At 36.4% G+C, this 23,577-nt stretch overlaps 4 protein-coding genes across 6 annotated transcripts; 2 read left to right on the top strand and 2 right to left on the bottom strand.

Moving 5' to 3' along the window:
* The first annotated feature begins 1,269 nt into the window (after nucleotides 1-1,269).
* On the top strand, nucleotides 1,270-5,231 carry LOC122091674 (endo-1,3;1,4-beta-D-glucanase-like). The gene is made up of 7 exons (XM_042661717.1): nucleotides 1,270-1,448; nucleotides 1,762-1,783; nucleotides 2,269-2,395; nucleotides 3,234-3,324; nucleotides 3,481-3,570; nucleotides 3,733-3,821; nucleotides 4,702-5,231. Exons 1-7 carry the CDS (start codon nucleotides 1,301-1,303, stop codon nucleotides 4,840-4,842), a joined length of 708 nt encoding a protein of 235 aa, XP_042517651.1. The 5' UTR covers nucleotides 1,270-1,300; the 3' UTR covers nucleotides 4,843-5,231.
* A 1,502-nt stretch (nucleotides 5,232-6,733) lies between these two features.
* Nucleotides 6,734-10,549, top strand: LOC122091675 (endo-1,3;1,4-beta-D-glucanase-like). Its single transcript, XM_042661718.1, has 7 exons — nucleotides 6,734-7,158; nucleotides 7,523-7,544; nucleotides 7,831-7,957; nucleotides 8,793-8,883; nucleotides 9,043-9,132; nucleotides 9,298-9,386; nucleotides 10,183-10,549. Exons 1-7 carry the CDS (start codon nucleotides 7,011-7,013, stop codon nucleotides 10,321-10,323), a joined length of 708 nt encoding a protein of 235 aa, XP_042517652.1. The 5' UTR covers nucleotides 6,734-7,010; the 3' UTR covers nucleotides 10,324-10,549.
* Nucleotides 10,550-11,487: 938 nt separating this feature from the next.
* LOC122091045 (endo-1,3;1,4-beta-D-glucanase-like) lies at nucleotides 11,488-15,303 on the bottom strand. 2 transcript variants are annotated; one of them, XM_042660857.1, is made up of 8 exons: nucleotides 15,160-15,302; nucleotides 14,638-14,973; nucleotides 14,348-14,369; nucleotides 13,891-14,017; nucleotides 13,012-13,102; nucleotides 12,787-12,876; nucleotides 12,533-12,621; nucleotides 11,488-11,788 (listed from the first exon to the last, which is right to left on the bottom strand). In XM_042660857.1, the coding sequence occupies exons 2-8, from the start codon at nucleotides 14,810-14,812 to the stop codon at nucleotides 11,648-11,650; spliced, it is 735 nt and encodes a 244-aa protein (XP_042516791.1). In that variant the 5' UTR covers nucleotides 14,813-14,973; nucleotides 15,160-15,302; the 3' UTR covers nucleotides 11,488-11,647. The 2 variants fall into 2 exon arrangements, with proteins under 2 accessions (XP_042516791.1, XP_042516790.1); XM_042660856.1 differs by having other exon boundaries at nucleotides 14,638-15,303.
* A 2,130-nt stretch (nucleotides 15,304-17,433) lies between these two features.
* LOC122090925 (endo-1,3;1,4-beta-D-glucanase-like) lies at nucleotides 17,434-21,269 on the bottom strand. Of its 2 annotated transcripts, none has more exons than XM_042660692.1 (8): nucleotides 20,867-21,269; nucleotides 20,517-20,538; nucleotides 19,172-19,289; nucleotides 18,544-18,634; nucleotides 18,305-18,394; nucleotides 18,116-18,216; nucleotides 17,817-17,963; nucleotides 17,434-17,726 (listed from the first exon to the last, which is right to left on the bottom strand). In XM_042660692.1, exons 1-7 carry the CDS (start codon nucleotides 21,012-21,014, stop codon nucleotides 17,823-17,825), a joined length of 711 nt encoding a protein of 236 aa, XP_042516626.1. In that variant the 5' UTR covers nucleotides 21,015-21,269; the 3' UTR covers nucleotides 17,434-17,726; nucleotides 17,817-17,822. The 2 variants fall into 2 exon arrangements, with proteins under 2 accessions (XP_042516626.1, XP_042516625.1); XM_042660691.1 differs by having other exon boundaries at nucleotides 17,827-17,963; nucleotides 20,867-21,267.
* Between the last annotated feature and the right edge of the window lie 2,308 nt (nucleotides 21,270-23,577).

The following is a 23,577-nucleotide window of genomic DNA, read 5'->3' as shown; positions in this document are numbered from 1 at the left end:
ATTCAATACTCATCGCACGATTGCACCTGCGGCAAAGGATCATTGTCCCCCAAATCTCCCTTCGAAATAACCCATATCCATTTTGTATGATGTCACAACCTATGCCCCTTTTGATTCCACCAACATCTATACATAGGGATGTACCAAATCTGCTTGAGCCCAAACTAGTTTGGACTAAGATTTCTAATCTTAAAGTCAGGTTAGGTTGAAAAAAATTAACTTTGAATCAGGGTTCAGTAACCCAACTTAGGCTCACTTGATCTTGAGTTTAATCCAAATTTATATAATATAATTTAGGGTTGTCAACCTATCTTTTTATTTAAAATAATGAAATATGGGTCATTGATTCTTATATGAAAGTTTCTAACTTTATAAAATACAAAATTTCATAATTGATAGTAATTATTTCTAATATTCGATATATTTTGTCAATGCAACCTCAACCCCGATTGGAAAAACATCATCAATCAGGGTTAGTCCGACCCCATAAAAATATGGCCAATTAGGGACAACCTAGCCCCAATTAAGGTCAATTGGGGTCGAGTTGGGTTGGCATGAGCTTGACAAGGTTGGGTCTAGACATGAATTCGACAAGTTTAGGTTGGGCCTAAGTTGAGTTTTGAGGACTTAAGATTGGGTTATGATTTTAAGAAATTTAGGCTTGTTTCACCTCTATCGACACACATTTCACTAGGAGAGAGAAAAAAAATAATAATAAATGGAAGGAAAAAAGAAGCGTCCTACATGTAGACACAAAAGGGGGCATGGAATGTTTGCCCACCCCTCATAAAATGCGAAAGCCTATCCTTATTGATACTACTTTGGACTTAAAAGAGGGTTTCTTGAAAGATAATGTGACTCTTACGGCCACGTAAGAGCCAATGAGACCACATGTAGAAATATCAATAATGACCAGATTTTTCCCTTTCATAATGACTTGGGTGGTCATTTAGTTCTTCCACATGTAAATACGTAAGGACCACACCACCATTCAAATTTCTTTTTCTATCTTTATTTATTTATTTATTTATTTCTTCTTTACTTGACGTCCAAACATAACCTAAAAATGATCGGTACAAAAATTGACTGGATACTGATTAAGCCTAAACTGAAACCGACGTAAAACATCCATCACTACTACACATGTCTTTTTTTATTTTCATTAATTAAATAAATAAATGGGTAAATTGTGCTGATGCCACGGATGACGTCAAACGGTTCCCAAGCAATTCAGCATATCCATCCACTATATAACGAGCTGATATCTCTGTTCTTCCCAAGACCACGGAAAAGTAGAGAGATGGCAGGGCCTCAATGTTGTGCAAACCCACCTGCCCTCAACCCAAAATCTGGGGAAGGGATAGTTGAAGAATTTGGAGGACTCTTAAGCTACATCACTGGTTCATTGGATTCCAAGGGAGCAATCCTTCTTATCTCTGACGTATTTGGTAACTACCCAACAACTTCAACACTTCCATTTGAATGTTCATCTTGCTCTCCTTCTCCCTTCCTCAAATTTGTTTAAGATAGTTTTTTTTTTTCCCCCTGAAATAGACCCAGTTCAGTGCTTGGGTTGAGCTTAGGCTATCTGAATCAGGCTCAAGCAACTTCATGAACACTCCTCTGACCTAAATTGGTTCAGTGATTGGTTGATTAGTTCTATCTTATCTTCTATGTCAATGTCTTGATTTATACATAGATTTGATGAATTTTGTCATTATTATTGTCATTATCTGAACTATATATTGATGGTCTTTGCAGGATTTGAAGCACCAAACTTGAGGTATGACAGATTCTTGACACTGATTTCACCACTAATTTGATAAGAACTTCTGTAATGACTAGCATGAATTGCTTAATATCTTCTCCTTGTACTTCTCTTTCTATTTCCATATATTTGTAGCTAGTAGGGATGTTCAAGTAAACCCCAATGGGGGTTGGTCCATTGCTGATTTGTAGTTGGGCAAGTGCCTCAAGTGGTGTTTTACCTGGGTTCGAATCCCTTTGGCACCACCCTTGTTTCTTCCGGGCTCCCACCCTCTTCGTAGTGGAAACGGCTTGTGGGGACCTGTAGGGACTATTCTCACTCAAAAGGATGTGGGGACACCGATTGTTATAAACCCAAAAAAAAAGGGGGATGGTCAAGTAGAAGTTTACTGAATTGTATCTTTAAAGTTTTCTGGTTTACTAATATTGAATTTAATTGGTTGATTGAGCTCCAAATCATCTATACTTGGAAACTAATGCCAATAGTATTTTATTGTGAAGGAAGCTAGCAGACAAAATTGCAGCTGCAGGATACTATGTGGTGGTTCCTGAGTTCATGCATGGGGATCCCTATGACCCTGATAATACTGAGAGGCCTGTAATGGTCTGGTTGAAAGATCATGGAGTGGTTAGTTTCTTCATCTTATTGGTAGCATTTGGAATTCATTATTAACTGCATTTGTTTCTCTGTTATATTCCTTGCAAGTTATTTTAAGAAAAAATATAATGAGATACTAGGCAGATCCGAAAAATACTATGATGACCACTTGGTTTACAGTTTTAACAATCCAGATTGTTCAGTTAGTACCCACCTATAAAAATCATACCCAACCAACCAGTCAGATATCATGATCAATCCAATATTTTAAATAGTCGATGTTTTCTAGTATAGATTCTTAATTAATCACCATTATTATTTACTTGATCCTGATCATGAATGTTACCTTTTCTGAGTCACATTTTGGATTTTTGACTATTAAGATCTGTTTAAGGCTACAAAACAATGACATTTTGCCCATTCATCTAAATTGAACACCAATGTCGACACTATTCATCTGTGTTGAACATCAACATTGTAAGTTGCCATTTTGGATATTGCTTGTTACCTGGGTCAAGTAACATGAATTTTTCGCCACAGGAAGTTTCGAAGGGTCTGCACTTATTGAACTACCAGGTTCAATGAGTTTGTCAGCCACATATTGTAAGCTGCTAGATATTATTTGAGTTAAGTTGCATTAATATCTTTTGTTTTAGCTCCAGTTTGAGCCTTTGACAGTTTATTGGCACATATAGGTTATGTACATCAATGATTTACTTGGAAGCTCTGTATTTTCTCTCCCCCCCATTTCATTTTGTGTTGGACAATGTGGATATCATTATGTCGGCTGGATCATATTCATCATATCTTTAACTATACTATAATGCTAAAAGTTTTATGACGCAATGGCATAATATTCTTCCTGTAGGACAAGGGATTTGAGGAGGCCAAACTTATTGTTTCAGCTATAAAAAGCAAAGGTTTTTCCACTATTGGGGCTGCCGGGTTTTGCTGGGGCGGTGAGACCTCTTCATCTTTTCTTGGCGATTAAATAATTCATGCTCGCAAATATACACTTCCTAAATACTGTCATCACCGCATGGATATAGAGTTAGTATTATACTTTTTCATCTGATTGCACAGCTATCTAAGATGCTTCTTGAATTTCATGTCAGGTAAGGTAGTTGTGGAACTAGCAAAGTCCGGTTACATCCAAGCTGCAGTGATTTGCCATCCTGGATTTGTCACTATCGATGACATGAAGGGTGCGGACTTTGACAATAAAATCTCCTAGATTTTATCATTATTTCATCAAATTTAGACATGGTGCCAGTGGTTTAAAAGAGATTTGATATTCTTTTAGCTCTTATAGGTGCTAATCATTTATTGTTTTAGCGGAGCTAATGAACAATGGTTGGTTTTTTCAGAGGTTAAGGCTCCCATTGCTGTACTTGGAGCTGAAATTGACCAGCTTAGTCCCCCAGAATTTTTGAAACAATTTGAAGGGGTTTTATCGGTAATGGGCGCAAAAAATTTACAGTTTCTGATGTTGTGGGTGTTTATTTCTTCCTGTTGTTGAGCTTTGTGGCCTGATAGACTCAGGTTTTCATTTTGTTTTTGACAAATTACTACAGTTTAGTAATGGTTTCTAATTGTTATATTTCTTTCCTTTTTCATACTCTTAGAGGACAGACGTCATAGTAATTTCTCTAAGCATATTAGCTATTCTTTTTATTGTGCTGATTCTTCTCAGAGAGAAACTGCCCGGACGGGTTGGGGGGTGATGATCTCTGATTCTCTTCTGCTCTAGCATTTGGCATAGTTTCTATTGTACTCAATACACATTATCTAAAGACAAGATATTTTAACTCCAGTGGAAAAACCTACTTGGACCCTTTAATGCATGCTGATTTTCCCAAATGTTCCAAACAGCAGATTTAGAAATGGAGTCCATTGCATCCGAAGTATAACTTTTTCTATTTTGCATCCCTAAACCCAAGTAACAAGCAGGTTAAACTAACTGAATAGTTATCTGCATTGTTTTTGTGTGGACAGGGAGATGTCATAAGTGTACACAGATAATTGTGTTATAGAGAGCTTAGATACATGAAGACTTATTATTCTATTTTGTCTGATCAACTTTGCTTTGTACTATCCTATAATTAGATTATGCATTGCATTGATACTTTCCAGAGTTCGCATTTCATCTATGGACAGAGTACAGAGTCTACAGACTATTTCTTTAGCATTCCCCATTCAGTGACGACTTTATGTGGCAAACTTCCGTTCACGCTGACTGTAATCCCATTATTAGATTCCTCTTGTATGACTGCTGCATTAAATAGCTTAGGCCTACTATTTCTCTCCTGATTAGTGATTAAATTGGTTTTCTGCAGGTTGAAGGGTATGTGAAGATATTCCCTGGTGTGGTACATGGATGGACAACAAGGTACGATGTGGAGGACAAAAAAGCTGTGGAACCTGCTGAGGAAGCGCACCAGGATATGTTGGACTGGTTTGCCAAGTATGTCAAGTAAAAGAGAAGATTAGATATAGACATTAGCCGACGACCCCATTTATTTGGGATAAGGCTGATTTTTTTTTCTTCTTGTAGATATATAGATGACAGGAGAATTTAGGGGGTGGTGTCATTCCTATTTTCCATATTATCTGTATTGTTCAAAAGTGTATGTGTCAGTTGCTTCCATACCATAGGATGGTATTTGTTACAAGTTATCTTTGTTAGTTAGGTTTTCCTATTGTAACTAGACACAATAAGGTTCCTGTTATGATTAGGCTTTAGAGTCCTACTCATATTATGTCTTTAAAGTCCTATTTAGAGTATGTAATTGTTTCAGATTTAATATAAAGAGACTAGTTGGCGACAGGTTGTTAATAATCCACTGCACAAGCCTTCCTCCCCCAATCTCTTTTTCTCTCTCTCAATTCTCTTCTTCACATACAGGTTCTGGTTTAAGCTTTCTTTACAGTTGTTAGTGGCATAAAATCATTTTAGAGTACTAATCTCGGTATGAATAAAATTTGCTTATGAATTGTCTTGGTTTCTAAGTTCATAGACAAACTTAATAAGCATCATCTTCGAAGTCATCTTTGCACATTGTAGTTCTGGCCCACTGGGTACTTCCATCATGCTGTATTTGGTATGCATTCTCGGAATAGATTATGGTTCTATGATGCTTTCTGAAACCTGTTTCTTCTCTAATTTTTTTTTCACTTCAGAATACATTCGAAATTTCTAGACCTGGAATCAATTCCAAGAATATATGCCAAACACAGCCATGGTATCCCACGAGTGAACAGTGAGGTGCAATGAGCATCTAATGGCTGGACAAAGTACTTGGCTCCAATTGCCTCTAAAAACTCCAAATTCCTTTTTACACTTCCATGAAAAAAAAAAGAGAGAGATCGAAAAATAGAATTTTGAGAGAGTGACAAGGGCGAGTCAAAGTTGTAGGTCTTCTCCCCCCATTCTTTTGGCGACTTTGGCATAATATGTTATGTGCACAAATAAGCGGGAATAGTTGTTTTTGAGATAGAATTCGGTTGTTTAAGAATTTTCAACCATGTAAGAGTTGTCGGTTATAGTAGTAGTTATTAGAGAAGAAGTGTTGGTGAAGTAAGACGTTGCAACTCTTTAATTGTAATTGTTATCCTATCCTATTTAAGAGGAAGGACAAAAAAAGTAAAGGTAATGAATGAAATCTTAAATTATCTCTTGATATTATCTTGAGAAAAGGTCGGCCACCTCCTAATTGGTCAAGACGTCATGGCTTCATCTACAAAGACAACCCTATTTGTTATTATATTTTATTTATTTATTTTTTTATCTCAATCCCTCTCTTGTCTTAATTTTCCTATCTTATCTCTATAGAATCTTTACGCACATCATTTGGCATCGGAGTTGGTGGAATTTCTACAATTTCTACAATTTCTTGCTAGAGAAATGAGGTCATGGTTTCCTAAATTAAGCCAAGGGAAGGCTACCAACATGCTAAAGCGACTTGGGAGGATTTAAATGCAATGAAGATTCAATTTCTAGCAAGTGGTCTTGAGGACAAGACCAATCTTAATGAAGATGGAATGTTACGTGAACAGATAAGCGGAATGGTTACTCTTGAGATAAAATTTAGTTGTCCAGAAATTTTCAATTATGTAAAAATTATCAATTATAAAGACGATAAAATACTAAATTATCTCTTGATGTTATCTTGAAAAGAGGTCTGTCACTTTCCAATAAGTTGGGACGTCATGACTTCGTCTGTAATGTCAATTATATCTTTTATCACGATCCCTCGTTTGTCCTAATTTTCCTGGTTTCTCCTATGGAATCCCTACACGCATCATAATATTACGGCGAATTGCAGTTTTTATCACTCCCTATTCCGGACTTCTGAAAAATTTTACCTTGCCATGAAAACGATCAAACCAAATAGCTCAAGGAAAATGAAACTTGGCCATAGCTTGAGCTTAGCGTTGGTGGGTACTCACGTTCCCGAGCGAGATCCCTTGTTGCATCAGCAAATGAGATTTAGATGTGGATTATGTGGATTCAACCTCTGGATGACCTCATTCGTGGCTATATCCTGTGGCCGGCCGCAATTGATCATGGTTGAAGGCAAAACATGGTCCTATATAACGAGTTGACATTTCTCTTTCATCCCAAGACCAAAGGCAAAGTAGGGAGATGGCAGGGCCTCAATGCTGTGCAAACCCACCTGCCCTCAACCCAAACTCTGGGGAAGGGATAGTTGAAGAATTTGGAGGACTCTTGAGCTACATCACTGGTTCATTGGATTCCAAGGGTGCAATCCTTCTTATCTCTGACGTATTTGGTAACTATCCAACAACTTCAACACTTCCATCTTAATGTTCATCTTTTTCTTCTTCTCCCTCCCTCAATTTGTTTAAGATAGATTATTTTTTTCTGAAATAGACCCAGTTCGATGCCTGGGTTTGAGCTTAGGTTATCCGAATCGGGCTCAAGCAACTTCATGAACACTCCTCAGACCTAATTAGTGATTGGTTGCTTTGTTCTGTCTTCTATATCAGTGTCTTGATTTAATTCCTTTTCAAGATGGGCGTTTGCTTGAACAATTCATAGCAGGAAAGGGGTAGTAAATATTTACATAAATAGGGTTTCTATGAATTTTATTTTTCTCTGTCATTATTTGAACTCTACATCCATGGTCTTTGCAGGATTTGAAGCACCAAACTTGAGGTATTACAGATTCTTGACATTGATTTCACCACTAATTTGACAAGAACTTTTGTAATGGCCAGCACGAAATGCTTAATATCTTTCCCTTGTACTCCCTTTCTATTTCCATATATTTGTAGCAAGTAGGGATGGTCAAGTGGAAGTTTAGTTATTTTTCAAGATATGTTACTGAATTGTATATTTGAAGTTTTCTGGTTTATTAATATTGAATTTATTAGTTGATTTAGCTCCAAAAAAGTATCATCTATCCTTGGAAACTAATACTGTTTAGTATTATATTGTAAAGGAAGCTAGCAAACAAAATTGCAGCTGCAGGATACTATGTGGTGGTTCCTGACTTCATGCATGGGGATCCCTATGACCCTGATAATACTGAGAGGCCTGTAACAGTCTGGATGAAAGACCATGGCATGGTTAGAGTCTTCAACTTATTGATAACATTTGGAATTCATTGTGAACTGCATTTCTTTCTCAGTTATATTTCTTGCAAGTGTCTTTAAGACCCAAAAAAAAAAAAAAAAAGATACTTAGCAAGAAAATACTATGATGACCACTTCATTCACCAATTTAACAATCCAGATTGTTCAGTTAGTACCGATCTATTAAAATCATACCCAGCCAACCAGTTAGATATCATGATCACCTGATGTTTGGTCTTGCCACTGCTTAATCCAAAATTTTTAAATAGTTGAAGTTTTCTCTTCTAGATTCTTAATCACCATTATTATTAACTTGTTCTTGATCATGAATCTTGCTTTTTCCGAGTCACTAATTTAGGATTTGACTATTAAGATCTGTTTAATGCTACAAAACAATAACATTTCATTTTTTTTCCAACATTTTGCCACTTTTCATCTGTATTTGGTTTCCAATTTGGATATTGCTCGTTATCTGGGTCAAGTGAAATAAAATTTTCTTCTCGGACAGTTTCCAAGGGTCTACACTTATTGAACTATCAGGTTCAATGAGTTTGTCAGCCACATATCATAAGCTGTAGATATTTGATTTAGTTAGTAAAGTTGCAGTATTTTCTTTTATATTAGCTCCAGTTTGAACCTTTGACAGTTTATTGGCACATTTAGGTTATGTAAACTAATGATTTCCTTGTAAGCTCTGTATTTTCTCTCCCCTCGTTTCGTTTTGTTGAATGTGGATATTATTATGCCTGTTGAATCATATTTATCAAGAGCTTTACTATACTATCATGCTAAAAGTTTTAAGACGAAATGGAATAATATTATTCTGTAGGATGAAGGATTTGAGGAGGCCAAACCAATTGTTTCAGCTATAAAAAGTAAAGGTTTTTCCACTATTGGGGCTGCTGGGTTTTGCTGGGGCGGTGAGACCTCTTCATCTTTTCTTGTCATTTAAAATAATTCATGCTCTCAAATGTACAGTTCCTAAATATATTGTCTTCGCCGCATGGATATAGAGTTAGCACTATACTTATTCATCTACTTGCACAGCTATCTAAGATACTTCTTGAATTTCATGTCAGGCAAAGTAGTTGTGGATCTAGCAAAGTTCGGTTACATCCAAGCTGCAGTGATTTGCCATCCTCCACTTGTCACTATCAATGACATGAAGGGTGTGGACTTTGACAATAAAATCTTCTAGAATGTATCATTATTTCATCAAATTTATACATGGTGCTAGTGGTTTGCAAGAGATTTGATATTCTTTTAGCTTTTAAAGGTGCTAATCATTTATTGTTTCAGCTTGGAGATAATGAATGATGGTTGGATTTTTTCAGAGGTTAAGGCTCCCATTGCTGTACTTGGAGCTGAAATTGATGAGCATGCTCCCCCAGAACTTTTGAAACAATTTGAAGGGGTTTTATCGGTAACGGGCACAAAAAATTTACAGCTTTTGATGTTGTGGCTGCTTATCTCTTCTTGTTGTTAAGCTTTGTGGCCTGATAGAATCTGGTTTTCATTTTGTATGTGATAAATTACTACAGTTTAGTAACGTCTAATTGTTACATTTCTTTTTTCACTCTTAGAGGACAGGTGTCATAGTAATGTCTCCAACCATATAAGCCAATCTGTTCATTGTGCCCATCCTTCTCATAGAGAAACTGCCCGGATATGGAAGGGTGGAGGGGATCATCTCTGATTCTCTTCTGCTCTAGCATTTGGGGGAACTGTAAATATTCATACACTATCTCGAGACAAGTTATTGTAACTCTGGTGGAAAAACCCACTTGGATCCTTTAATACATGCTTATTTCCCCAATTGTTCCAAACAACAGATTTGGAAATGGAAGTACTTTTCCCATTTTGCATTCCTGGATCCAAGTAACAATCAGGCTAAACTGACTTATTATCTGCATTATTTTTGTGTAGATCAGAATATGTCATCAGTGAACACAGATGTTTGTGTTATGAAGAGCTTAGATACATAAAGACATGTTATTCTATTTCATCTGATAAATTTTTCTTTGTATAATCCTAGAATTAGATTATGCCCTGTACAGACTATTCTTTAGCATCCCCCAGTCACTAACAACTTTATGTGACCAACTTCTGTTCATGCAAACTGCCATCCCATTATTAGATTCCTCTTGTATGACTGCTGCACTAAATAGAGATAGGCCTACTATTTCTCTCCTGATTAGTGGTTAATTGGTTTTCCACAGGTTGAGGGGTATGTGAAGATATTCCCCGGTGTGCTACATGGATGGACAACGAGGTATGATGTCGATGACAAAAAAGCTGTGGAACCTGCTAAGGAAGCACACCAGGACATATTGGACTGGTTTGCTCAGTACATCAAGTAAAAGAGAAGATTAGATACAGACATTACCCGACGACCCCATATGGTTGGGATAAGGCTAAGTTGTTGTTGTTGTAGATATAGACAGCAAGAAAAACTATTCAGGGTGTAGCATCAGTCCTATTTTCCATAGTTTCTGTTTTGCTCTTAAGCATTGTTGTTAGCGGCGGCTGCGGCGTAAAATCATTTTCAAGTACTAATCTTGGTATGAATAAATTTTGCTTCTGAATTGTCTTGGTTTATAACTTTATATACAGACTTAGTGAGCACCATCTTGGAAGACATCTCAGCACATTTCGTCGTCCTCATCTTTGAATGCTGACCTTTTAAGGTGTGTTTGGTATGCATTCCTAGAATAGATTAGTATCGAGGTCCAACTGTACAATAACACGGATCAAACTATATATAATCCCAGTTTACTTGACATAAGTACCCTTGTAATCCCAATTCAACCACGGTTATCACGGCCGATTTGGCCAATTTGGAATAGTACTTTTTATAACTTTTTCTTGCTTATTGACTGCATTCTGCAACATGGTTTAAAAGAACAAAATCAGGATCTGGGATCAGAATCAGTCAGAATTAACCAAAATATGTCCTAACCCAAGAAATCTAGTAATATATCAAGCGATCAAGATTGGTCAAAATCGAGCCTCAGGACTATCCAATCCCAATTCTTGAAACACAACTTTGAAAACCCAAGTAGCAAAATAGAGCACTGAAAAATTAAGGACCACAAGAGGGACCACAAAGGGGATGCATAAACATACACAAGCCATTTCTCAGATACAATCTCGGTCTAGTATCAATATCGGTCTCGGTATTAGCCAATATCAATACCTAAAACCATGGGCATTTTGGCAGATCAAGAACTGCTACTCTCACTCTCCCATGCTTCAATTAATCCACATTTGATGAGCCAGAAAAGAGTGATTGTTTAATTTAAGACTTCAAGTAGGAGCTCTTGAGCTTAAGCTCAACGAAAGCACTTGTCTTTGAAGAGTACATAGCAATCATATATATCATTTTCTCTTAGAAAGTATGAAACAAGATGCAAGTCACTTGTGGGACATTTAAGCTGCGTTTGTCATGCATTCTAAAATGGAAAAATAGAGAAGAATCGGGTTTATCGGGTTTTAGAATGCACTATAGACACATAATGACAATCTATTCAAAAGCAAAATTTTATTCATACCAAGATTAGTACTTATATGACTTTACACTGGTAACACTATCAATAATGCTCTCTCGCAGAACAGATAATACTGAACATAGGACCGATACTACAGCCTAATGGTTTCTCATGCTGTCTATATTGTATCTTCTCTTTACTTGACAAACTTGACAAACCAGTCCAACATGTCTTGGTGTGCTTCCTCAGCAGGTTCCACAGCCTTTTTGTCCGCAGGATCGTACCTCATTGTCCATCCATGTGCCACCCCAGGGAATATCTTCACATACCCTTCAACCTGTGGAAAACCAATTCAACCATTAATCAGGATAGAAATCTTAGGCCTCACTCACCTTATTTAGTGCAGCAGTCATACGAGGGGAACTAGTAATGGGATGGCATAATCTAAATCTATGATAGTACAAAAAAGAATTGATCAGATGAAATAGAATAAGATATATTTATCTAAGCTCTTTTAACACAATCATCTTTGTTCACCAATGACATCTCTTGTTCCACACGAAAATAAAGCAGACAACAATTGAGTAAGTTTAGCTTGCTTGTTGCTTCAATATAGGGATGCAAAATGGGAAAAGGTAGACATTGTATGTGATGAACTTCATTTCCAAATCTGCTGTTTGGAACATTTGGGGAAACCAGCATATGCATTAAAAGATCCTATTGGGATTTTCCACCAGAGTTGCATGTCCCAAGATCACGTGTATGGGTTCAATATTATCTACTACCCAAATTGCTAAAGTAGAAGAGAATCAGTGAACATCCCACCCCCCCTGGGTGGATTTCTAGAAAGGGATCAGCACAATGAACAGATCAGCTAGTATGCATGCTTAGAAGTCATTACTATGACAACTGTCCTTTAAGAGTATGAAGAAGTAATATGGCAAATGGAAAACATCACTTAAGTGTAGCAACTTATCACAAACAAAATGAAAACAGAGTCAATATCAGGCCACAAAGCTCAACACAAAGAAGAAATAAACGTCCACAACATAAAAAATTGTAAATTTTTTGAGCCTATTACCGATAAAACCCCCTCATATTGTTTCAAAAGTTCTGGTGGAGAATTCCGGTCGATTTCAGCTCCAAGTACAGCAATGGGAGCCTTAACCTCTGAAAATAACCCAACCATTGTTCATTAGCTCTAAGCCAAAAACCAATAAATGATTAGCACCTATAAGAGCTAAAAGAATATCAAATCTCTCGCAAACCACTGGCACCATGTATACATTTGATGAAATAACAATACAATCTGGAAGATTTTGAAAAAGTTCACACCCTTGATGTCATCGATAGAGACGAGGGAAGGATGGCATAGCACTGCAGCTTGAATGTAACTGGCCTTTGCTAGTTCCACAACCACCTTGGCTGACATGAAATTCAAGAATTATCTTAGATAGCTGTCCTAGTAGATAAAAAAGCATACTACAAACTCTATATCCATGCTGCAAAAATAATATTTAGGAAATGTTTGATGCCAAGGAAAGATGGAAGAGGTCTCACCGCCCCAGCAAAACCCGGCAGCCCCAATAGTGGAAAAGCCTTTACTTTTTATAGTTGAAACAATTGGTTTAGCCTCCTCAAATCCTTTATCCTACAGGAAGAATATTATGAAATTGCGTCTTAAAACTTTAGCATGATAGATAACTAATGATCTAACATGCATAATGATATCCACATTGTTCGGTACAAAATGAAACAGGGAGAGAAATTATAGAGCTTCCTAGTAGATCATTGATGTACATAACCTAAATGTGCTGACTTAGTCTTAGTCAAACTGGACCTTAAAAAAATGAAAATACTGCAACTTAATTAATTATACTGACTATATGTAGCTGACTAACTCATTGAACTTGGTAGTTCAACGAGTGCAGACCCTTTGAAACTGTCCGTGGTGAAAAATTCATGTCACTTGGCCCAGGTAACAAGCAGTATCCATAATGGCAATCTGCTTTTGGTGTGCAACACAGATGAGAAAGTGCTGATGTTGATGTTCAACACACATGAAAAGTGAACAGAATGTTGAAAAAAAATTGAAATACTAATGTTTTGTAGCATTGAAAAGATCTTAATAGTCAAATCCAAATTTAGCTCAGCAAAAGCAAGATTCCTGATATTTGTGATTCTAGAATCTAGACTAGAAAACTTCAACTATTTTAAAAATGTGGATTAAGCAGTGGGCAGTCCATGCTTTAGGTGATCACGATATGTGGACAATCTGGATTGTTAAATTGGTGAGCCAAGCAGTCATCATAGTATTTTCTTCCCATGCAAGTATCTTGCTATATTTTGTCTTAAGGTGACTCTTGCAAGGAATAAAACCGAGAAATAAATGCAGTCAACAATGAATTCCAAATGTTATCAATAAGATGAGAAACTAACCACTCCATGATCTTTAATCCAGACCATTATAGGCCTCTCAGTATTATCAGGGTCATAGGGATCCCCATGCATGAACTCAGGAACCACCACATAGTATCCTGCAGCCGCAATTTTGTCTGCTAGCTTCCTTTACAATAAAAACTATTGATATTAGTATCCAACTATAGATGAATATTTTTTGAGCTAGATCAACCAATAAATTTAATATTATTCATGCTTTTAATAAATTTTTTGGATTCAGGAAAAGCCCTGTCCAATAAACCAGAAAAATTCAAACATACACTCCAGTAACATATCTTGAAAAATCATTCCACTTCTACTCAACGGTTCCTACTAACTACAAATATATAGAAATACAAAGAGTAAGTAAATGGAAAAAGATACTAAGCGTTTCACTTTCATGCTAATCATTGCAAAAGTTCTTATCAAACTAAGCAGTGCCAAGAATCTGTCATACCTCAAGTTTGGTGCTTCAAATCCTGCAAAAACCATTCATGTGGAGTTCAGATAATGACAAAAAGAAAGGAAAAAATTCATCAAAGCTATATATAAACCCTTTTTATGTAAACCCATTAATAAAAAAAAATACCCATCTCGAAAAAGGAATTAGAACTCAAAGCAACAAATCACCATACCAATTTCAGAAAAGAATCTATCTTAAACAAATTTTAGGGAGGGAAGGAAGGGGGAAGGAGAACAAGATGAGGATTAAGATGGAAATGTTGAAATTGGGTGGTGGTTAGTTACCAAATACATCGGAGACAAGAAGGATTGCAGCTTTAGAATCGGATGAACCAGTGATGTAGCGTAAGAGTCCTCCAAATTCTTCAACTTTCCCTTCCCCAGAGTTTGGGTTAAGCGTAGGTGGATTGTCGCAACATTGAGGACCTGCCATCTCTATCTTTTGCCTTGGAGCTTGCATTCCTCTGCGTCCTTATATAGTGGAGACTGGAGAGACAGACAGAGAGAGAGAATTGATTCGGAACCATTTGACGTCATTCGTGGCATCATCTCAGTTTATTTAATAAACTAACGGGGAGATTTGTAATACTACATAGCGAAAACTCTAGTTGAAAGAAATTCCTGTGAGAAGCATTAAAGAAGATCTTGGTAAATAAATAGATTCCCTGAAATGAAAAGAGATAATACTACATATCTTAACTTTGATGAAGTTATTACAAGCCCTTTCACAAACCACTGGACCATTGAACATCAGGCTGAAAGGTCATACCAACAACCCCGCCCCCCAAAAAAAAAAAAATTCCATACCATCATTTCTTAGAAATTAGTTGAGTTTATCATTGAAGCATCCAATTGCATTGTTGGATTGTTCAGACCATCAAACCCGACAGCACAAAGCTCCCAGAGCATGAACTGTATTCAACACCGATGTCATATAAAAGGAAACTCCATTTTCTAAAACCACCATTGAATCAATAAAGTGATGATTCAATATTAAAATATCAACATGAACATTACTTCTCCATAATAATGCCAAGCCGCCAGATCTACTTGGTAGGGTTGTCATTTGGTTGGCTTAAAATAATTTCAGCGTAGGAATTAGGGGTGTAAGTTTGGTTCTGCCTGCTTGAATTTGAATAGGGCTTGCTAAGATAGAGTTGGAAAAATATTGACCTTGGGGTAAGGTTGGGTCGAGCTTGAGTTGAGGTTTAGGCTCAGCTCGAGCCGGTCCTGAATTTAACCATGATTTATGCAGTATAATTTAGGGCTATCATTCCTATCGTTTTGTTTCAGAATAATAAAATTTCGACTATTGATTCTTATGATCAAGTATCTTGAATATTTATTATCGTATTGCACTTCATAATTTTGATTGTGTTATTGACCATTTGATATATTAGTGTTTTTTTTTTTAATGCATAGGAGACATATGATAAAAACAAGGTCAATCATGGTTAACAAACAAAAATTAGGGCCAATAAGTTCTAACATTGACTAATTAGGGTCAGTTAAGGCTGGTTGGGTAGGCACAAGCCTGACAGGGTTGGGCTTAGGCATAAACGCGATAGGGTTGAGTTGGGCTTGGGTTGAATTTTGAGGACTTAGGGTTGAACTAGGGTTTTAAGAAACCCGACCAACCCAACTCTATTTCACCGGAAGTAGGAATGGTGAATAATGAATATGGATATTTTGGTCTTGATTTGACTTGGTTTTTCAGATTTCTATTGGTTTAATATCGTGTTGGTTTTGGGGACGAAATTTTTTTTTAACATACATATTTATACAAAATTAAAGAATAATCTGATTTTTTTAATGAATTTCTGACTTATTGGTTTGGTTTCAATCCGGGTTTTCAACTGGTTTAAGGTTCAGTGTCTGGCTCCAATATCGTTTGGTTTCGGGATCATAATATCCCAGCCCAAAACCTGGCCCAATAATAATATGGTTCGACTCGGGTCGGCCTCGATTGGAAACCGATCCGGCTACAACCAAAGTAGCAAACAATGTTACCGACCCTTTCCATTGGATGGATTTCTCTTCCAACCTTTTTTTTGGTCCTCTAATAAATTTCATTTCCTTAGTCACTTAAATTATTAAATGGAGATTAAGATAAAAGTATATAATATTTCTTTGTAGTATTATAATGAAGATATGATTTTAAAATTTATATGCAATACTATATGCATGACCCTAAAAATTATATATTAAATTGTAGGGCAAGTGTTTTCAATGTGGGAGTGTGGTCGTTGCGCATTTGTGAGGGTCAATGTCAATGCACAAGAAAACATTCACATAGATGTCATTTTCCCTTTCATGGGTGGCTTGACTAATTATTTCCCTTCCCCATGTGTCTAAGCCCAGGGCCACACTTCCCTACATAAAACTTTTTCCCTAAATTGTATTATTTTCAACTCAAAAAACTTAGGCTCTCTTTAATTTGATTTGATTTGATTTGATTTATATTTGTATTTATTTGATTTATTTCTATTTTTATAAGTGTTTGGTATAATTTATAATACTTATTACTGTTTATAATAAATTAGAATAAATCACAAATCACAAATTACTCTCAAGCTGTTTGTGAATTTTTTACACTACCTTAAATGAGCATATGTCCTAAACTACTCAAAATCAAAGGTAAATATGTAACTTCAGTATATTTTATACTATTCCAATAAAAAAACCTCCAAATCCTATCATCTTTCTCACTCGAAGCTCAAAGCCGAAGGTAAAACCTGAAACCTATTTTCTCATTATATAATCTATTTTATAAATAATAACCAAACAAATACTATTAGTGGTCCATAATTTATTCTCACAAATAATTTCTAAAAAATAGTTAATAAATATAAATAAAAATCATACCAAAGAGAGCCTTAGATAAATGTTGATAGATTAAGACAATTTATGAACACCCACAACCTTCTGGCCGTGGGCGTGTGTATATGCTCTAACAATAGCGTTCTCTTGCCCTTATTTATTTTGTTTTAAGCCAATAGATATAAGATGTATCTTTTGCTATATTTCACTTTTATCAAGAGCCAAGATGTTGTACAGTAGCTATGGTGTAATACTTCTTCCTTCAACATAACAGAGCACATTTTATTGCCTCTTCTCTGAAATACTCATAACAAAAAAAAAGACTCTTCTTACATATCTCCAAAACAAGATTGAAAAGTAAAATAGAAATAGAGAACTCTTATATAAATTAAAAGTGCAAATTACAAGAATAACCCAAACACTTAATAAATTTCTAAGTGATCCAACAGAACCGAAAGCCAGATTTGGATCAGGTTCATCTCGGTCTGGGCTCCCAAACGGGTTCGCACTCGTCCAAGAAAGCACCACTGCATCATAACCTCTGCCACCCTTTCCTATAGTTGGGGGGGGGGGGGAGAAGGAAAAAGAATTAGAACCCATTCTCTAAACTTTATATTATAAATCCACCATCCAACTGTGTAGACCTTTTCTTACTTGACATGCTTAGTAAACCAGTTTAGCATGTCCTGGTGAGCCTCTTCAGCATTCTTTACAGCCACTACATCAGTTGTGTCATATCTCACTGTCCATCCATGCACAACACCAGGAAATATCTTCACAAAGAAATTAACCTGTACAAGACTAGCAATTACTTAACTAAAATGGTGAACTGTACACTCAATGAAGCAAAAGCAATGAGAGCAGAGGACTGATGAGCTGATATCGTTAGCCCAAATCAGAACCAAGCTGCCTGGTCTTCCTTGATTGAGATCTTATTACTTACCTCAGGTTTTGTCAACAAAATCTCCTCAAACTGTTTCACTAGTTCAGGTGGAGATAAATGATCATTCTCAGCTCCCAATATAGAAATTGGAGTCTTGACCTCTGAGAAAATTGCAAACCAAACAAATAAACAAAAAATCTGTTATAATTTCAATAGGCCTAATAGAAGCTTTAAATACAATTAGCTGACCTCTGATATCATTGACAGTGACACGTGAAGGATGCAACATCACTACAGCCTGGATCTCATCAGACTTTGCCAGTTCCACGACTACTTTTGCTGTCAGCAATATAACATGTTGAGTCTTAGCCAAGAACTGATGTTTAGGTGGGGTTATTAGTTGGCCTTGTCCTTTAACGTAAGCCCAAGGCCAAGTATCCAAAGTATAAGAGTCTATGTCTAGGAAGAAGAAAGGTAAACAAACTTACCACCCCAGCAAAAGCCAGCTGCACCAATTGCAGATACACCCTTACTTTTTAGAGCTGAAATAACTGGCTTCGCATCTTCAAATCCTTTGTCCTACAAGGAAATGGCATTTGGTATGAACCCAAAATTTTCTCGTAAACGATTAAATCAGGTAGTGTTCTGAATTTGGATTTCTATTTGGATAGTTTGTACACCTTTGCACTAAATTTTCCAATGAGTACAATTTGTTATGTTTGTCCTTGATTAGCCTATTTTCATCAGAAAAGGAAAACCTCTAAGCTACAAAGCATAAGTAACAGTACCAGACAAATTAAGTTTTGCTGGGCCCTCTATATTTTGAAGAAAATTCCAGTCCTATTGCTAATGGATCTATAGGTTGAAGTAAATTATGGGATTAAAGTAGATAAATGGAGTCCTTTCATTCCTCCAGTTCAAAATTTTTGTTCATGTAATTTGACAAAGAAGTAAGACCCCTTCTTTGGTGACATTTCAATTCAGTTATTTAAGTTTCACTATTAATCAAAACTTTTTGCTTCCAAGTGTTGCACCCCCTCGTATCATTACCATTTTCTGGATTCCTGAAGTCTTGTATATCTATTCAACAGTAGATCAGTAAGGACAGAGACCAACCGTTCCGTGAGCTGCGAACCAGTCATCACGATTTTTCTGCATATCAAATGGGTCCCCATAGAAGAAATCAGGAACAACCACGAAGTATCCTGCAGCTGCAACTTTGTCTGCAAGCTTCCTTTACCAGGAAAAAGAGAAGATAAATATGTTACTATTGATGGAAAATAAAAACTTATATGCCTAAAGAAAGATACAGTGATGAGAGATTGAGGAGCCAAATGTTGACACTCATATTTTAGCAGGAGGAGCCTCTTGCTTAGCTCTTTTTTGGATTAGGTTTTTGGTTCCTCACCCCAAACCCCCCCCCCCCAAAAAAAAATCCTAGTAAAATGAATGTTCACAGCTAGAGTTCTTTCATCTAATTACACATTAATTTGTTTCTTGAACGGTCCACAACCCGGTTATATGAATAGTTGCACACACTTACTATTGAAGCTCGATCATGTGTTTTCCAATGTTCATCTATTAGCATCTTATGTCTTGCCACCATCCATGAAAAACAAAATTCATCTTCGGTACAGAGAGTTTCTTTAACCATGCTGCTCTGTCTGCCTTTTGCAGCCTTCTCTCTCTCTCTCCTTTTTTTTTTGGGGGTGAGGGGGGTTTTGGGGGAGGGATCTCACCCTCTCTTCTTTCTACAGTAAAAGCAAATGCTATTGAAAAAAAAATTTTGAAAGCAAATTGAATAGAAACCCTTTGATCTTCTTCTTTCTTCTTTTCTTCAAAAAATCGGTGAATAACAAACTATACTGATAAGGAAAATCAAAAGCTATAGGAGGAGAAGACAGTTCAGATCACTCAAAGAAACTTCATTTTATTTTACAGATGGGAAGGCAATTAAAATACATTTTCTATATTGACCGCCGCTTTTTCTTGTTCATCCTCGCTCATACTTAAGCACTGGGGAAGTTGTTCCAAAATTCAGTAGGTGAAGGAGAAAACTTTGATGAATTTGATTCTCAAATTATCTGATGAATGAACTGTTCAAGCCTAGAAGCTGAATGGGACCAGAATGTTTCAGGCTAATATAATCTTTGGTTTTCTTTAGCATATGTTTGTACAGACCAATATATTCATTTTGATCCTGCCTCTCTTGTATATCCAGGGGCAGGGGCAACTTACCCATTTTATTTTTCTCAATTTTATTTTCAAAAAAAGTTAAAGGATTGATAAACAAAGATGACTATAAAGTCAAGATGTCTGCAAAGATGCTGAGTTTCCCATCGCTCAAGATGTATAAATTTGGTAAAAAGCTATACCTTTAGGGCCATCATCAACTGTCTAATGATGGGCATAATTATGAAATCAGATAGTTGGGAGACTAAGAGATAGGAAGTCGCCATACCTGAAGTTTGGTGCTTCATATCCTGCATAAATTCAAGACACAAGAGCAATTAACTTCTGCCCACTGTATTGATGAGAACTAACCATTAAATTGTATCAAGGTTCATGAATAAAGAAACAAAAACCCATCTGAAACTATGATGATCTAAATAACTACATTAAGATTCAAATGCTACTCAAAGAACATAAATGATAAGATATTGGACAGAACCTACGATGATCTCCAGAAATAAAAAATAAAGTCCCAAATTAAAGAACATCTGAAAACTATGACACAGGATTTAACACGAACAACTAGAAGACACCCAGAAACCCAGTGAGAAAAAGGGTTGGATTTAAGTGGGCAGTTACCGAAAATGTCAGAGACGAGAAGAATTGCGAATTTGGAATCTGGAGAACCGGTGATGTATGTTTTGAGACCTGCAAATTCTTGCACATACCCTTCCCCAGAGCTTGAACTGAGGATCGGTGCATTCGCAACGCATTGAGGGTTTGCCATCTCAAGGGTGGTGAGCGGACATCAAGCACAGACAGAAGGGGGTGAGGCCGTGAGGGGGTGATTAATAGAGAAGGACATTGAAGGAAGGAAGAGTGGCATCACTTCTTACGTCACCAAACGAACCTTTCACTCCCAAAGGAGTAAGACGTGACGTGCTTCGTCTAGGAGAGCTGGGGAGGAATGGGACTTGGGAGGGACCAGAGCTTGTGATGAGGCGTGGGGAACGCCGTACCTTAAGAGAATCCTTCCCATTGCATTTCTCTCTCTTGGAAAGAAGGCAAATGAAAGCTTCATTTTATCATTTTTCTCACCTTCCCATATGACACCTGTTTCATAGGGATGTAAATGGGTAGTGAAAATTTCGTATTTAATCTATATTCTTATTTGTTTAGGAGTATTTATATTTGAAAAATATATATTCAAAAATCATCCAAATCCGTCTGAAAACTAAATGGATACCAATATGATAATCCTAATTTTTGATTTATTATTATTCGATTTGTTTAGGTATTCAACGGTAAAGAATATTCATATCTGTTTTTTTTCATTATAATATTAAATAAATATATTAATTTTAATTATATAATAATAATGTAGAAAAATGTTAAATTTTTTTTTTTAAGAAATGATATGTACCAATCTAAATGCTAGATTTAAGAATTTATTGTGGACCATAGGATGAAAGAAACCTAACCTAAGTATATAACGTTTTAATCCGATATTTCAAATGACCAGAGACCCTAAGGGGGTGTTTGGTTCGGTAAATCTTTGGAATGACATTCTTTAGAATGATAATTCTTAATTTTTGGAGTTGTTTGGTTCCACTAGGATGACCCTCATAAGTGAGTATCCCTACTTCCCATGAATGACCATATTACAAAGGATATGTTCCAAATCTGAGTTTATCTCAACACTTAAACTCAGATTTGAGCAACATTTTTACCACCTAGTATAAAAGGAGAAAGCGGAAATACATTCTCTATGGAAGCCAATATCTCAACCCACGAGAAACATGCACTAACCTTAAGGCAACAAAACAATTTTTCAGAAAGAAACATAATTCAGAAGAATGTCTATCAAAAGATTGACATTCATATCCGATACATACACCATTTGATTTATTGAACTAAACACCCCCTAAAAGATCTCGACTCTCATTTTCTCCATCGGTCCATCTCCAAGATTCCAACTCCAAGTTCTTCTCGGCATTCTCACAGCTTAAAGCGGCAAAGCCGCTCTAGCTCTGCTGCCTCGCGGTCTCACCTCGCGACTCCGACACTGGCTCTGCTGCTTCTCAGTGTCTCACTGGAAAGGAAAAAAAAAAAAAAAAAACCTAAAAAACACAAGTTAGTACTGAACAGAAAGACTTGGCACCGTTGGCAGTTATTTATTAGGGTTTTTTCTTATTAACCTAATTCAAGCTTCAAGCTTTCTTGTGTTTTTATCTTCAAGGAACAGTTTCCTAGCACAAGGACTTCAACAATCTGATCACTTGGTGACCCTGAACTTCGTGTACGTGTTTCCCTCTCATAAGTTAGCCGTTCAGGAAGCTCCGAATTTCTAAAATCTAGTACAACTTTACTTCTTCTTGAAATTAATGTTCTATTGTTCTGTACAATTTCGATTCTGGATTTCTGAGATTTTTCTTTTATCCATATACTAAATTTTGTTATGGTGAAACTGAAATCTGTTCAAAGGATCACAGATAGCTGTTTAGTTGGGATTCCCCTTATAGTTGTCGAGTTGTGTCAGTTGGGTTCTGGTCAATTTTCAAGTCCATATATTCCTCCTACTTTTTTCTTTATTAATCTTAATCGATCCATAGTTGGAATTAAAAATCCAATTCTGAATCTTCCTTTGTGATGCTTTCATTTGAAATTACACACTGACAAGCAGAGAAGTTTCTATAATCGGATAATATCCAGTTTCTCGGATTCGGATATTCGATATCCATTTGTTAAACAAATCAGATAATATTCGATTACCATTTTAAATAAACAAATTCAAATTTAATATTGTTTTATGCATCCGATTGGATAAACAGATCGAATTTGAATAGTGGAGTATTAAACGGATTCGAATTCGAATTTTGTTGACTCCTATTCTAGCCGAATTCGATCCGTTTACATCCCTACCTATTTCCTCCATAAGGGTTAAATATGTCATTTCATAGAAAATGAAGAGAGAAATGGACACATGAAGGCCTTGCTTTTTTGGTGTACAGAAAAATTCCTTTACCTAATCACTTTATGGGTTTGACCTCAATATATGATTCGATGGTGCCAAGTTAGGATTGGGATACTCTCTAACTCTCTTTTCCTCCAAATCCCTCCTAAACTTTCACGTGCATGCATCCCAAGACCTGTGTGCACGTATCTACAGGTGTTGGCATGCAATCCAAGGTGCGCATGTGAGAGGTTGGGAAGAAGCTGCATAGGATCTTAATTCTAAAAGTTACTCCATGGATAAACATGCTGATCTATGTGAATGGATTGTGGTTATAGTGACTCTCTCTCTCTCTCTCTCTCTCTCTCTCTCTCTCTCTCTCTCTCACAACCATGTT

Source organism: Macadamia integrifolia, chromosome 10 (genome assembly GCF_013358625.1).
Source record: "Macadamia integrifolia cultivar HAES 741 chromosome 10, SCU_Mint_v3, whole genome shotgun sequence".
Classification (NCBI taxonomy): domain Eukaryota; kingdom Viridiplantae; phylum Streptophyta; class Magnoliopsida; order Proteales; family Proteaceae; genus Macadamia; species Macadamia integrifolia.
Note: the sequence above shows the minus strand (reverse complement) of the source record. Positions and strands in the feature narration are given on the sequence as shown.

Bases quoted from the DNA above. Each gene is read 5' to 3' on its own strand.
- LOC122091675 (XM_042661718.1), top strand. From the start codon at position 7,011: ATGGCAGGGCCTCAATGCTGTGCAAACCCACCTGCCCTCAACCCAAAC. The intron at 7,958-8,792 runs GTTAGAGTCTTC...ATTATTCTGTAG, and splicing joins GGATGAAAGACCATGGCATG to GATGAAGGATTTGAGGAGGC. The intron at 9,387-10,182 runs GTAACGGGCACA...GGTTTTCCACAG, and splicing joins AATTTGAAGGGGTTTTATCG to GTTGAGGGGTATGTGAAGAT.
- LOC122090925 (XM_042660691.1), bottom strand. From the start codon at position 21,014: ATGGCAAACCCTCAATGCGTTGCGAATGCACCGATCCTCAGTTCAAGC. The intron at 18,217-18,304 runs GTCAGCTAATTG...CAATTTTCTCAG, and splicing joins CACTGTCAATGATATCAGAG to AGGTCAAGACTCCAATTTCT. The intron at 17,727-17,826 runs GTAAGAAAAGGT...CCCCAACTATAG, and splicing joins TGGTTTACTAAGCATGTCAA to GAAAGGGTGGCAGAGGTTAT.
- LOC122091045 (XM_042660856.1), bottom strand. From the start codon at position 14,812: ATGCAAGCTCCAAGGCAAAAGATAGAGATGGCAGGTCCTCAATGTTGC. The intron at 14,370-14,637 runs GTAACTAACCAC...TGGTTTTTGCAG, and splicing joins TCTTGTCTCCGATGTATTTG to GATTTGAAGCACCAAACTTG. The intron at 12,622-12,786 runs GTGTGAACTTTT...GGTTATTTTCAG, and splicing joins CTCTATCGATGACATCAAGG to AGGTTAAGGCTCCCATTGCT.
- LOC122091674 (XM_042661717.1), top strand. From the start codon at position 1,301: ATGGCAGGGCCTCAATGTTGTGCAAACCCACCTGCCCTCAACCCAAAA. The intron at 1,449-1,761 runs GTAACTACCCAA...TGGTCTTTGCAG, and splicing joins TCTTATCTCTGACGTATTTG to GATTTGAAGCACCAAACTTG. The intron at 1,784-2,268 runs GTATGACAGATT...TTTATTGTGAAG, and splicing joins TTTGAAGCACCAAACTTGAG to GAAGCTAGCAGACAAAATTG.